The 12421-nt window shown below is 54.0% G+C and overlaps 6 protein-coding genes across 6 annotated transcripts; 3 read left to right on the top strand and 3 right to left on the bottom strand.

Moving 5' to 3' along the window:
* Positions 1 to 660: 660 nt before the first annotated feature.
* CABS01_01531 (uncharacterized protein) lies at positions 661 to 939 on the top strand (the record flags this gene model as incomplete). Its single annotated transcript, XM_060534911.1, has 2 exons — positions 661 to 722; positions 801 to 939. 2 exons carry the CDS (start codon positions 661 to 663, stop codon positions 937 to 939), a joined length of 201 nt encoding a protein of 66 aa, XP_060398100.1.
* A 2632-nt stretch (positions 940 to 3571) lies between these two features.
* CABS01_01530 (ribosomal L18p/L5e family protein) lies at positions 3572 to 4665 on the bottom strand (the record flags this gene model as incomplete). The annotated part of the gene is made up of 3 exons (XM_060534910.1): positions 3572 to 4433; positions 4511 to 4548; positions 4624 to 4665. The coding sequence occupies 3 exons, from the start codon at positions 4663 to 4665 to the stop codon at positions 3572 to 3574; spliced, it is 942 nt and encodes a 313-aa protein (XP_060398099.1).
* Positions 4666 to 5234: 569 nt separating this feature from the next.
* Positions 5235 to 6275, top strand: CABS01_01529 (haloacid dehalogenase-like hydrolase; the record flags this gene model as incomplete). The annotated part of the gene is made up of 2 exons (XM_060534909.1): positions 5235 to 5351; positions 5469 to 6275. The coding sequence occupies 2 exons, from the start codon at positions 5235 to 5237 to the stop codon at positions 6273 to 6275; spliced, it is 924 nt and encodes a 307-aa protein (XP_060398098.1).
* A 46-nt stretch (positions 6276 to 6321) lies between these two features.
* On the bottom strand, positions 6322 to 7161 carry CABS01_01528 (methyltransferase; the record flags this gene model as incomplete). Its single annotated transcript, XM_060534908.1, has 1 exon — positions 6322 to 7161. One exon carries the CDS (start codon positions 7159 to 7161, stop codon positions 6322 to 6324), a length of 840 nt encoding a protein of 279 aa, XP_060398097.1.
* A 2186-nt stretch (positions 7162 to 9347) lies between these two features.
* Positions 9348 to 10184, top strand: CABS01_01527 (uncharacterized protein; the record flags this gene model as incomplete). Its single annotated transcript, XM_060534907.1, has 1 exon — positions 9348 to 10184. One exon carries the CDS (start codon positions 9348 to 9350, stop codon positions 10182 to 10184), a length of 837 nt encoding a protein of 278 aa, XP_060398096.1.
* A 279-nt stretch (positions 10185 to 10463) lies between these two features.
* On the bottom strand, positions 10464 to 11989 carry CABS01_01526 (alpha-1,3-mannosyltransferase CMT1; the record flags this gene model as incomplete). Its single annotated transcript, XM_060534906.1, has 2 exons — positions 10464 to 11758; positions 11860 to 11989. The coding sequence occupies 2 exons, from the start codon at positions 11987 to 11989 to the stop codon at positions 10464 to 10466; spliced, it is 1425 nt and encodes a 474-aa protein (XP_060398095.1).
* Between the last annotated feature and the right edge of the window lie 432 nt (positions 11990 to 12421).

The raw sequence follows: 12421 nt of genomic DNA, 5'->3' as shown, positions 1-12421 counted from the left end.
GTCCGGGTCCGGATGGGGAGGGGAGGGGAGAGGAGGAGGGGGAACGGCAGGTATTCGTAGCTACGTACTGCCGCTGCGGTAATGCCTTCCTCAGTTCCTACCCTTGGTACCTTCCATTGGGTTCGCAATAAAAACAGTGAGCGCAATCAGGAAGCAGCCAGAGAGTCCGTACCTTGCCGTAAGGTTCCTTGAAGGAAAGGCCGGACGTGGCAGCTTTAGCGGGGGGTTCATTAACCTTTTTAGAGGCAAAGCATCTCGTCATTGGCAGGAGATGAGCGGCGCCATGGCCCAGGCTGGTTGGTTTTTGGAGACTTCACTTTCACCCGAGGGGCCACCCGGTCTTGGCTGGCCTGAGGTACCTACCCAAACACATGGGCTACTCTGTAGAAGAAGTACCCCCCCGTACGGGAGTCCAATGTCGTGCTTTCCTCCGCCATTGCTGACTGTTGTCAACTTGTCACCACTTGTTCATCGCCAATGAAACAAGATGCAATGGTTTCCCGCCCTAAGGCACATTTACAATTTGCAATACAAACCCACGGAAAGCAAGAAAGGAAAACCAAGAGGAAAAGAGGCTTTAACGGCATCCAAACACAAATTCAACTATCCCTGGCGATATATACCGTCCCTCACCTGCCGTCCTCCCAGTATCCTGGCCCGATGGGAAGTCCCGCGTCAACAACCTTCAGACGGACGGACATCTTATGCCGCAATCTTCCCCGGTATGTTTTTTCATGCAGCACTGACGGCCCTTGTTTTTTTGGTTATTTTTTTGTGTCTTTAACCACCAATGTTCCTAGACTTCTTGCGTACCTCAATTTGGTCAAATACTCCCGTCTTCCGCGGTTCGCTCCATCCTGGCCCCAAACTCCCCTCTCGTGGGCACTGCCAACTTGGGAGATCAGATCCCCGGGTAAGAACCTCGGCCCGCCATATTGAGACGACCAGCACCGCAGCTGGGCTTGAGATAGGACATCTGTGGTGGAAACATCACACACGCACACTCAACTGTTACTGCGTACGGATACTGCGCCTGTCCGTGCCTCCTCACCGCACGCAGCAGGACCTGACACGGCCAACCGCCAGAGGCACCGGTATCGCGGTTTTCGTCCTCCGTGGATGGCACATAGCTTGGCTCCAGGACCCATGTACTTTACCACCGACTTCGTACTTGTAGGGGACCTCCGCCGCCCTACAGTCAGCAGGTAGCCAGTGGATTGCTTCAACTCTCCTCTGGTTGGATGCCACTGCCGGCCCTCTCCACTCGTCAGCGGGGATCATGAACGTCAGGAGAGCGAGAGAGAGCAACCTGGAACTCTCTCAGACTCTCACTCTCAGTCTCTCGAGACTCCCCCCCCCCCCCCCCCCCCCCCCCCCCCCCCCCCCCCCCCCCCCCCCCCCCCCCTCTCCCCCCCTCCCCCCCCCCCCCCCCCGCCCCCCCCCCACCCCCCCCCCCACCCCCCCCCCCACCCCCCCCCCCTCCCCCCCCCCCCCCCCCCCCCCCCCCCCCCCCCCCCCCCGTGTGCTGCTAACTTGCCCCAGCTGAGTTACCTTCATTTCGGCGCCAATCGCCTGGCATCCACGACAAGGCGACCCTCACTGGTCACCACACATAGGTAGTCACACACAGCCTTCACTCTCCATTCGCAAGCGGACGAACAGCCCTGCATCTTTCTGCAACCTGCCACTAGAACCGCACACTACTGCAGAGTCACAGGAGGACGTGGGCTGGACGCAGATGGGGGCTCTTATTAATCGCGCGCCTCTTGACCACCGGACTGACCACACAGCTCACCCTTGGGGCGGCGGGCCTGCCAAGTCATTGACAGTTGAACGCTGGACTCTACGGAATAGAGTGACTGGGCTCGCTCAAGCATCCTGCACGTTGTCAAAACAAGCCGACAGAGTTCACACTTGCCATTTGCAGTCATAACCTTCACATTTAGGTGCACTACCTACCTACTACCCCATTGCACACTACCGCGTAAGTACAGCGGCGTCGATTCGGGGTCCAGATGCACTCTTTGATCTTGCAGTGATTTGGAAGAAAATGGGCCACCAGTCCACGAGCATAAGTACGGATACACAAGACGGGCCACTGTCGACCATGGACTGACCGGCTGACCGCCCCATGAGCATCGCGAGATCACGGGGCCCTCACCCAACGGAGCTGCCGTTGGGGGACTCCCCTGCTTTAACATTCAGCGGTGTCCCTTCGTCTAAAAGGGGCAGACAAACGGACACCGCTACAATACCAGGGACTCTCACTCACCCACTCTCGAACGGAACCTTGCGTGGCGGCACATCGGAGCGGTTGTGGGCTCTTGTCTCCTTCTGCAGCAGTGTGCCGTATTTCCCAGCGTACCATTCCTTTATTTTTCAACCGGATGAAATGATGTGCTTCGGGTCTGGGACTCCAGGTGGGATTTCCGCCTCTCGCGACCCTCCCATCCCCGCGCTATGCCCTCCGTTCATCCCGTAAGTCCCGCGCGCGACGTGACGAAATGCGAATCTCGGCTCGTGTCTCTCATCGTTGACTTCCTCGAATTGGCGCATAGCTGCAGTGTGCCAGTGTCTCCTAAGCTCCTCTGAAGTCCCTTGTCATTACCGGAGAGATCCAAATTGGATCTCATGGTGTCTCCTCAATTTTACCTATGTCGCCATACAAAGTTTTCGGACGCTTTGTGGGACCAGACGGGAATCGACCCATCTCTGCCTCGCATCAGTAGCGGCATGATTACCTGGTCAAGGGGGAAAGCGAGGAGGCTGTGACCCATCTCAGATCCAACATCTCTCACGATAGTCTGTACGGAGACCCGTGCCGACATCATCGCGAGGTGTATGAAGCCAATGGCCCTTTGCACTATCCCGGAACCCTCCGGGGCTCCAAAAGTTTTGCAGATGCCATCATCTCTTGATTCTCGTAAGAGATCGACGCATTTCCCCAATGCCGTCTCGCATGATCTGATATCATTGGTGCTCCTATGCGGGGTCCCATGCCCTCCCTCTTTTTTTTTTTTTTTTTTGTGCCACACCACCACAGTGATCACACACGCCTGCCAATCTGCGTCACCTTGCGGCCGACAGGTCCATCGCCTGTCACGGAGTGCATCGAGTCCGACTAGCGAGCGATCAAGCATTTTCAATCGTGCCGCCGAGGCATAAGACGGCACCGCGTTACAGTAGCGCCGTCTCCTCACGCACGTTTTCGTTTTGACGTAGACCGGCATCGCCGTGATGGCAAGAAGACGAACGGTTACCTGCGCTTAGGAGAGGGTTGGCTTGCTGTCACTTATCACGTTCCCCTCATTCGGACAAAAACATTTCAATGGATGGTCAATAGCTTTTGACGTCTGGCATTTGGGATATTCTTATTGAATTCTCGAGGAGTCTTTTTTTGTGACTCCTCCCGTGACCATCGTAATCCTCCTTCCGGATTTTTGTTTGCCTGATTAACGCCCGAAGAAGACTGAAGAAAAGTTGTCATGCCATAACGTCAAATGCCTTGCCCAGATGCCAAACCCCACCACGAATGAATTAAACCGCTTTGCTACTACAGAAAGGGAAGAATTTACTCGGCACGGTACGCAGCGATGCGCTCCTTGACCTTCTGCTCCTTCTCCTCCTTTGTGAGGCGCTTGGTCTTGTACTTCTTGGACTCGGCCTTCCACTCCTCCTTGGTCTTCTTGTTTCCGGACTCCTCCTTCTTCCAGGGGTCCTCACGGATGGCGGCGTGGGCCTCGGTGTAGAGCTCCTCGAGACCGTCAGCCTCGACGTCGTCGTCAATGTACTGCTGGAACTGGGACTTGTAGCGCTCCTCGTCGTCGTCGGCGAGGGTCTCCATGTACTCGGCGACGTGCTGGCCGAAGATGTAGTTCTTGAGGGTCTCGGCGTCGAGCTCCTTGGACTCGATGTCGTAACCGGGGAAGCGCTTCTCGGAGTGGGGAACGAGAATGCCACCGTCAGAGGCACCCTTCATGGCGCCGAAGACACGGGCACCGGTGGAGGTGCGGTGGAGACCGACGTCGAGGTTGGCCTTGAAGGGGCGGCGCTCGCCGTCGTCGGTCTCGGCGGCCTCGGTGAGGGTGTACTCACCATCGGCCTCCTCAACACCAGTGAAGGTCTTGTCGAGGCCGAGCTTGGAGAGGGCACGGCGGGCGATCAGGAGACCGGTGGCGTAGGCGGCGGCCCAGTTGGTGAGGCCGTGGGTGATGCCGTAGGCGGGGAGCTCGTGAGCGTAGGCGGCGACGAAGACCTTGTCGCCGGTGAGCTCAGAGGTGACGATTTGCATGATGATGTCCCGGTTGGTGAAGCGGACCACAAGACGGTACTTGGGGGCACCGTACTTGTTCTTGGCCTGGGTGATCAGGCGCTTGCGGGCATAGTAGTCGGTCTTGCCGGATCTTCTACGCTTGTACTTGGTCTGGAAGCGACTGGAGTGGAAAGGTCAGCCAACTCTGATCTCGAAAGAACCTATGAATGGGGATCTCTAAAGTCATTTGAGACTTACCTGTAGTACGCGCTGTTCTTCACCAACTTGTGGAAAGCCTGTGTACGAAAGATCCCGAGTCAGCAATTTGCGCTTCAGATATGGCCTGTTGACCCGAAGCATCTTGCGTTGACTCTCAATCCCATGAGACATTTCTGTCTGCTATTGGGGGCCATTTCTTTTTCGCCATTGCTGGCTAGAAAGAGGAGGTTTTTGTCGCAATTTGTCGTTCGGCCATTTTTCAGGCTTTTGACGAGCTGATGGTTGATGTATCAACTTACCATCTTGACGGTATATGAGCGGGCGGTTGGCTCAAATTTGTCGGTGTGGGTGGTTGTCGAAGGGGGTTGTCAAGAGTAAAAAAAAGTTCCAAGGCACAACTTCGCGATAATATTCCTCTGTGGGTTTTGGGGCAGCCCTAGATTGTGTGGCCCCACCTCTCCCCTCTCGATTGTCACTCCCAAAGCAGGTCGGGGACGAGTCACGTGGAGATTGGACTTTGGCCGGGGACGACATGGTCTGTGCACTTATGCTTACCTCATCTCGAGTGACCTCTCAATCCCTTCAGTGCCTTGGTGCTTTGGGCCGAGGTCCACTGGTAATACAATCCGCACCGAGGTGGGGGCTTTCCCCAGATTTCGGCCCCCCAACCCATCGCTGCTCTCCACGACTTTCAACGCTGGCCCGAGTTGTGGGTTTACTACAAGTACTTCGTAAGAACATAGATCTGCCGTTTCTCGGAGCCATGCAGTCTTTAGAAGAGTCTGATACCTTTCTGATTGATCACGTTCTCGAGGCTGTAGACGATATGACAGACTCCAAGCAGCCCAAGGTGCTTTTATTCGACATTGGTGGTGTGTGTGTAAGTAGCACCCTGTGGTTTCTTTCTGCTCAATAGCCTCCAAGTCACCAATGCGTTATTGTAAATCATGCGTATCATATCATATTTTAATGACGGCCAATTTTCTGACTTGACAAGGTCGTATCACCATTTCAATCCATCCTAGATTATGAGCTCAGTCTCGGTATCCCGCCAGGATGGGTGAATTACTCCATCTCCAAGACAAGTCCTACGGGCTTTTGGCATCGCCTTGAGACGGGCTCAATACCCATGGACCAGGCCTTCTTTGACGGCTTCAGTAAGGACCTTCACGACCAAGGCCGCTGGGAGGCATTCTACGCCGCTCAAACAGCAAAGAACCCATCTCTCCCTAAGGAGACGCCACCCCTACCTACCGTCGATGCCAAGTACCTCTTCAACACCATGATGGCCAACTCGATTCCCCCGGACCCGTGGATGTACCCGGCGCTGAAAAAGCTCAAGTCCAGTGGGAAGTACATCCTCGCCGCGCTGAGCAACACCGTCATTTTCCCCGAGGGTCACAAGCTGCATAGAAAAGACTTCATGGACGACCCCGTTCGCAGCTTGTTTGACGTGTTTGTCTCTTCGGCACATGCTGGTTTGAGAAAACCGGATCCGAGAATGTATCACCTCGCGCTGGAAAGGCTGAACGAGTACGCTGCCCAGAATGCGAGCTCTGAGAGAGGCCAGGCGCTCAAGTGGGGCGAGGGCATTAAACCACAGGATATCGTGTTCTTGGACGACATTGGCGAGAACCTAAAGGAGGCGAAGAAGCAAGGGTTCAACACTATCAAAGTCCATCTAGGACGAGCCTACGAGGCGGTAGAAGAACTAGAGAAGGTTACCGGACTCGCATTAGAGGGCGACCATCCAAAGGTCCCGGTGAAGCCGAATCTGAAGGGTAGTGGTAAGGCGAAGTTGTAGAGCCAGGTGCGCAAGGAAAGGTTCTTATTAGATGTAATGGCCGAGCCTAGGTTCTCCGGGCTACATAGATATAGAGAGCATCTACGTTGACGACTTGGCCGTCAACGGCAGCCTTTTTCCACTCTTCGTGAAATAGTGCCCTGGCCTGATCCCTGAACTCTTCCGTCGGGAGACTGGTAACCAACGACGTGCTCGTGACATGCTCAAACTGTTCGTCAATCTGGTCCATACCGTAATATGTGTCTCCTTTCCCGGAAATGTTATGCATTAGTTCGATCCTGTCCACCACGTACCCTGCGCTCTCGAGAATCTTTGTGAAGGAGTTCTTGTCCGTGATCCAGGACCTGTTGCTGGGAAATCGTGACCGTAGGCGCTTAGCCGCCTTCTCCAGAATGAGCCCGATCTTGAAGTTGTCCTCATGCGTGATATCGATGACCACCCTGCCTCCCGGTCTCAGGAAGTTGCGCCACCTCGCAACGACACCTTCAGGGTCGTCAAAGAGAACAAAGGCGCTGGAGCACAAGATGGCATCAAAACTTTGCCCCTCCAGCTCCGGCAATGTCTCCAATTTTGTGGCATCGTGAAGGAACAGACGAATGTTTGCACTCGGCTTGAGGCGCTCCAGCTTCTCTCTCGCCTTGTTGAGCATGGCCTCGGTGACGTCGAGGCCGACGATCTCGCCCGTGTCGCCCACCTGGTCGGCAGCGGTGAAGACCTCGAGGCCGGTGCCGCAAGCTAGAATCAAAACGCGTTCACCGGGTTGGATATCTGCGACGGCCATGAAGCGCTTGGTCCAGTCGGGATGGAATGAGTTCTCATAGTTGTCAGCTCGCGCGGTGTACATGCGCTGAGATGAGGTTGCTTGTGTCTCGGAATCGAAGTCCATGTTGTTTGATTCTGCTCGTTCAATGTGTTCGAATCACTTCTGGAAATAAAATTTCAAGAATGTTGTGATGGGTGCGGGATTGAGCTCTTAGATGAGATAACGTCGGTGGCCAATTATCTTGAGTTAAGTCCTTAAAGTCCGGGCTTACCTACCCCGTCGGCAATACGATCCGATGATCTGCAAGCGGCGCAAACGCTTGTTTCCTCCACGATGCACGAATATGTTGATCAAGGTGAGTCAGCAAAACTTACATGCTTAACTCCAACTGGTACCCAAAGTCGGGAACCTTCGGTCGTATACAAATACCCGAATAGCTTCTTGTCAAACTCAAGGAAGCAGATTTTGCATGCTCTTGTATCCAATTCAAGACAGGACGATCCACTGATTGTCTTGTTACTAATAAAGAACCTAGAGCAGGAGCACCATCAAGAGAACAGTTCGTTGATCGAGTAAAGGTACGACCGGTGCTGTTAACACAATGCGCCGCCTAATTGGGAATGCGGGGGGACGTGCCTACTTGGGTCTCTTCTCCTTCCTTCCTGTCATAAAAGGCGTAACAGGTTGGGTGGTCGAGTGGGATTTGGAGGGTTTCCAGAGTGCGACTTCAGTTCTTCGGCCACCCCACACCGACGCTTTTTGTTTGATTCCTTGAGGGTCAATCCCTTTTTCCCGCTTCGTTTCAAATGCCTTACTTTACTCTTCAGTCTAGAAGGAAAGGAACAGCTTCTCGAACACCTTACTACCATGACTATCTTATCGAAAAAGCTCCTCCCACTGCAGTAAACATCCCAGATCACAGTACCATCTGGTCTTTGCCGTTCTAACATACGAATGACTGGTGGTTCTATGACTTGGGTAGGCTACAGATTTCATGCGCGCAAAAACAACTTCCAGCTGTTAGGAAGAGGGGTCACGAAGCTGGCGGTCAGCCTCACCACCTAGCATCACGCGTTTGCGCAAGTTGGGTCTACTTGATGATGCAGTATGCTGCTCCGCATGAATAGTGTAGAACTGCATGAACACCCTAGAACGACCCGAAGAAAGTCACGGAAGCCAGATGATAGTCATCCTTGGAAGATCTCTCGGTTCCTAACTTGTTTACACAATGAATAGGCCGCCATATGAGTCAGAAGGGGCCATATCTTTTTCGTCACCCACGTTGTCAGCGTGCGTGTTTCATCCTCTAGAGCTTACGGAGCTTAAGTAAACACTGCGCTGCATTTACGCTGTCAGTCAAATTTATCTAAACCGAGATGTAATACTTCCCCACACCTGTCGGTGAGTATGGGCTAACGTAGCCGTTTGCCCGGTAACTGCTAAGACTACGTAGTCTGCCGTGATGCAGCATTTTGATACGTTCAAGAGTGTTTACTTGTGAGCTTCCAAGCCCCAGGAACACGATAATTCTAGAAGGCACCTTTCCATTCATCTCGTCAATTTGGACAGCCTCATATATTTATCCGTTCTTTTACACTCACATATCGCACCCGTACCGTTTTGATCTACACCGGATCAGGATTATTGACCCTCCGCTGGCATTAAAGCCTGCCTGCCTCGCTTCCCTGGTCAGCTGTTGTTTCGCAAGCGTAACTGCCCCAGCAGGCATCAAATGCGGTTGCTGGAGATTGCTTGGAATCCGATACTGCAAGACGTACGAGGCTTTGTGCTTGCGCCAAAACTCCAAGCTCAGCCAATCAATAAGGCGTCCGCTCCTCATATCTTGTGTTCTGACCAGAGAGTCTTCTCTTTCTCAAACATAATGGAGGATATAGAGACAATATGCAACTGAAGCTATCTTATGTCTCGGATAATAGTGTAAGTGTTAGGTTTCATACTATGTTATACTTTTTGTCGAAGTAACCTCACCGCCGTTGCGAATATTTAGCACACTGCAGAAAAATGTTCCAGCAGCTGCGGATGTCCGATTTAGACCAGTTTTAACTCTAGACGGCTCTTTTAGCCTTTCAGCTCATTCTCTAGTGCTTTCCATGACCAAGACGATGACCACCAGTCTGCCGTGGCCGACGTGCAAACGGTCAGTTAGTACGATGTGTATTTCAGAGGGCCGCATTCCATCTCGATGGGTTACAACAGCTTCTCTCCGTGTCTATTCCCTAATCAATGAGAAAGCAGCATCATTTATACTTCGTTTCTCCTCATCATTCCACCTCAACTCATAAGCAACCATGGTCGCCGCCATTAAAACCAAGTGGCTAAAAACTACAACCGAGCTCCAGACCTGCCTTGAAGTCAACATCAGATCCTGCTTCAACTGCCAGGGCCACTCCGCCACAAAGTCGTCTTGCGGCAACGCGGTCAGCCAGGCCTCGCGATCCGAGATGGCGTTCGTCATGCTCGACATTATCAACTGCGGTAGTCTGGCGTCTGCGTCTGCCCACCTCGAGCGACTCGCCGGTCTCGCCTTGTGCAAGAGATCTCACCAGTCACAGGCTGGAGAGATGGCTACGCAGTGGAAGGCTCGGATCCGGTCGTACCTTGAAGTTTCTAACGATGGCGGCGTCGCTGAGGAAATGGATGTCAGGGCTCCCGTGAGACCACAGCGCACAACCACGGCCACGGCCACGATCAAGACCAGGACCATGATCACGCCGCCTTCCACTCCCGTCGTCAACAAAAGGGACATCCAGCAGCCCGCGTTTACGCGATCATCACAGCGCCAGCGCACTGCAGCGCCGCCCCCGGCCACACCGAGACGAACCTTTCGAGCCCCAAGAGGCTCTGCTTCGTCCACCGCCGTCCTCATCGGAGAGGATCCCGAAGATAATTCCGGAGAAGAAGATTCTGAAGAGGAGGAGGAGTTTCATGAACCCAAGCCGGTCCGCAGCCACACTAGACGTGCCCGGGCCCCATCGGTCAAGTGGGAACCCAACGGTAAGGCTGGCTTATCTTACCCGTACCCAAGCCAGACAGAGGATCGAGAGAACCTCGAGTATAAGCTGGCCAAGGCCCAGGCGGAATTGAAGATGTATGAAGCGTGGGCCAGACTTCAAAAGTTTGAGTAGGTAGGGGTGGGGGGTACGACATTGCAGTGATCGGAAGCTGGATGAGCTGGATGGTTTGGATTTGGACTGATTTTAGATTGTTTGGGAGGCATTTGTTTCAATGGGCAATAGGTAATGAGCAAGGGTGTTCATAAACCCATGAGGACCTGTTAGTTTTCCTTTCATGGGGTTCAGGGGGGAAGGATTCGGATAGAGCAGCGCAGATAGAAACATCAACCAGCGGAAAAAAGACAGTGCCAATACTTTATGTTAATCTCAATCATAGCCACATTATTCTCATTACTCCAGCGCTTGATTCCAGGGCTCCCACGTCTGCTTATCATAACTCGCCATGCACTTCACCTTCTCAGGCGGATCAGCCTTCCAATCCACCCTGAAATCTTGCACCTCGTCCTCGCCTCCCACCCACTGACTGGTATATCCCTTTGCTGCCTTAATCTTCCTCCCGGCCTCGTCACTGTACTCTAGATTGACGCTCGGCACCACCGCAATCTTGCCGAACCCGGCATTCCACAGATCCTTGCAGAAAAGCTGCGGCTCGCCCTGGAAACACTCCCCCGGCCCGGGCGCCCGAAAACTAACAAGTCGATCCAGCAACGGTCTCGCCGTCATCGCCACGGCCCCGTTCCAGCACGAGAACACCTGCAGCGGCTTGTGGTCGAAGAAGCGCCGGCGCAAGGTATCCTCGTTCCAGAAGATGTTCCACGCAGAGTTCCAGTTGCCGTCAGGCGGAATCTCGAAAAAGGAATCGCCCGCGATGGTGCGGCTGATCCACACGTCGTAAAAGGTCGGATCGGGACCGACGTAGGTCCAGTCGAAGCCGCACGTCATGTCGGCGCCCAGGTATAAGCGTTGGTGCGCGAGTTCGAGAATATCTTCTAGGCAAATGGCCACGTCGTTGAGGAAGAGAACTACTGCGTCGGCGGCGTACTTGCCTGGCCCACCGGAGACGAGGGGGGCGAGGGCCATGTTGCGCAGCTCGGCCAGTTTGGGGATGCGGTCGCCCGCGCCGGGGTCGAGGTCGCTGCGGGAGAAGTGATATTCGGTGCCGAGCTTCTCGATTTCCGGACGAAGGAGGTGGAGGATTTCGTAGGTGCCATCGCCCGAGTTGCCTTCCACTATTGAGAGGACACAATTCTCCGGGCCCAAGAAATGGAGTGCCTCGACGATGGAGCCTAGGAGTCGCGGGAGGAGGTCCGCCTTCTCACGTATGTTGAGGGCGATGAAGAACTTGGGTTTTTTCAGCTTGGTGGTGGGCTTGAGATACTGGTAGCGTGAAATGTCAGGGCGAGGACAGTCCAGTCTAGGCAGAGATTTATTGTCTGGGTCGAGGATCGAGGTGATGTAAAGCGGTGCGTTGTTGAGGTGCTCCGGATTGGCGTCCGGCAATGTGGAGCTGATGCCACCGCCATCGTCAGGGGATGGCACCGGTGGTGGCGTCGGTGTCGGGGTGGGAATCGGGGGAAGTGGCGTCTGCGACGGCGCGATCGCCAGCGATGTTACGGCGGTGTTCGTCTGATTCTCCTCATTGTGTGGGGATGTTTCGTGCGCTTTCTCTGTCGGTCCTGGCTTCCCTAAGTCAAGCGTGTTAGTTAAATTTGAACTCCTTTTTTCGACGTCCTATTTGGACGAGGGGTAGGTGAGTTTTGCGTGTATATGGCGATAAGAAACATACGGAATGGCTTGTACGCGATGTCAAAGTATTCGCGCCCCGAGAATAGGTCATATGCGACCAGCAGGCTCATGAGCAGCAGACATACTACGCTCGCCCGGGCGATGACGTTGGTTTTCCGTTTCGCCGCCATGGTGTTATGAGTGATGAAACTCCAGCATCGTGGTACCAAAAGAAGAGAAGAAAATTGGCGGCATACGATGTTGGAAGGGGGAAGGAAAGAGAAGGAAACGAAAAGGTGAAAATCAGCTTCGAGTAGGACAGTGGCCAAGGAAGGCAAGCACGTCTTCTTGAATGCAGACGGGTGTGACCAGGGGTCTTGTTCGTTGGGGGCCGGTGACCAGCACGGCATAAGTGGATTTCATCATTCTTCTCTGATTGCTGTCTTCCGTTTTATTTTTTTCCCTATCTTGTTCTCTGTTCTTTCTTCTTTGCTCGGCGTATTGGACCATCACACCCTCATGAAGTCTGTCGGCTGGGGGCGAAGCAGAGCCGAGCGGCACAGAGAGAGATCCCATGCAAGCAGGCATCTCTCACCCGCCCGCAACCTCATGTCAGGAACAAG

Source organism: Colletotrichum abscissum (genome assembly GCF_030869225.1).
Source record: "Colletotrichum abscissum strain IMI 504890 chromosome Unknown Scaffold_3.1, whole genome shotgun sequence".
In the NCBI taxonomy this organism is placed as follows: domain Eukaryota; kingdom Fungi; phylum Ascomycota; class Sordariomycetes; order Glomerellales; family Glomerellaceae; genus Colletotrichum; species Colletotrichum abscissum.
Note: the sequence above shows the minus strand (reverse complement) of the source record. Positions and strands in the feature narration are given on the sequence as shown.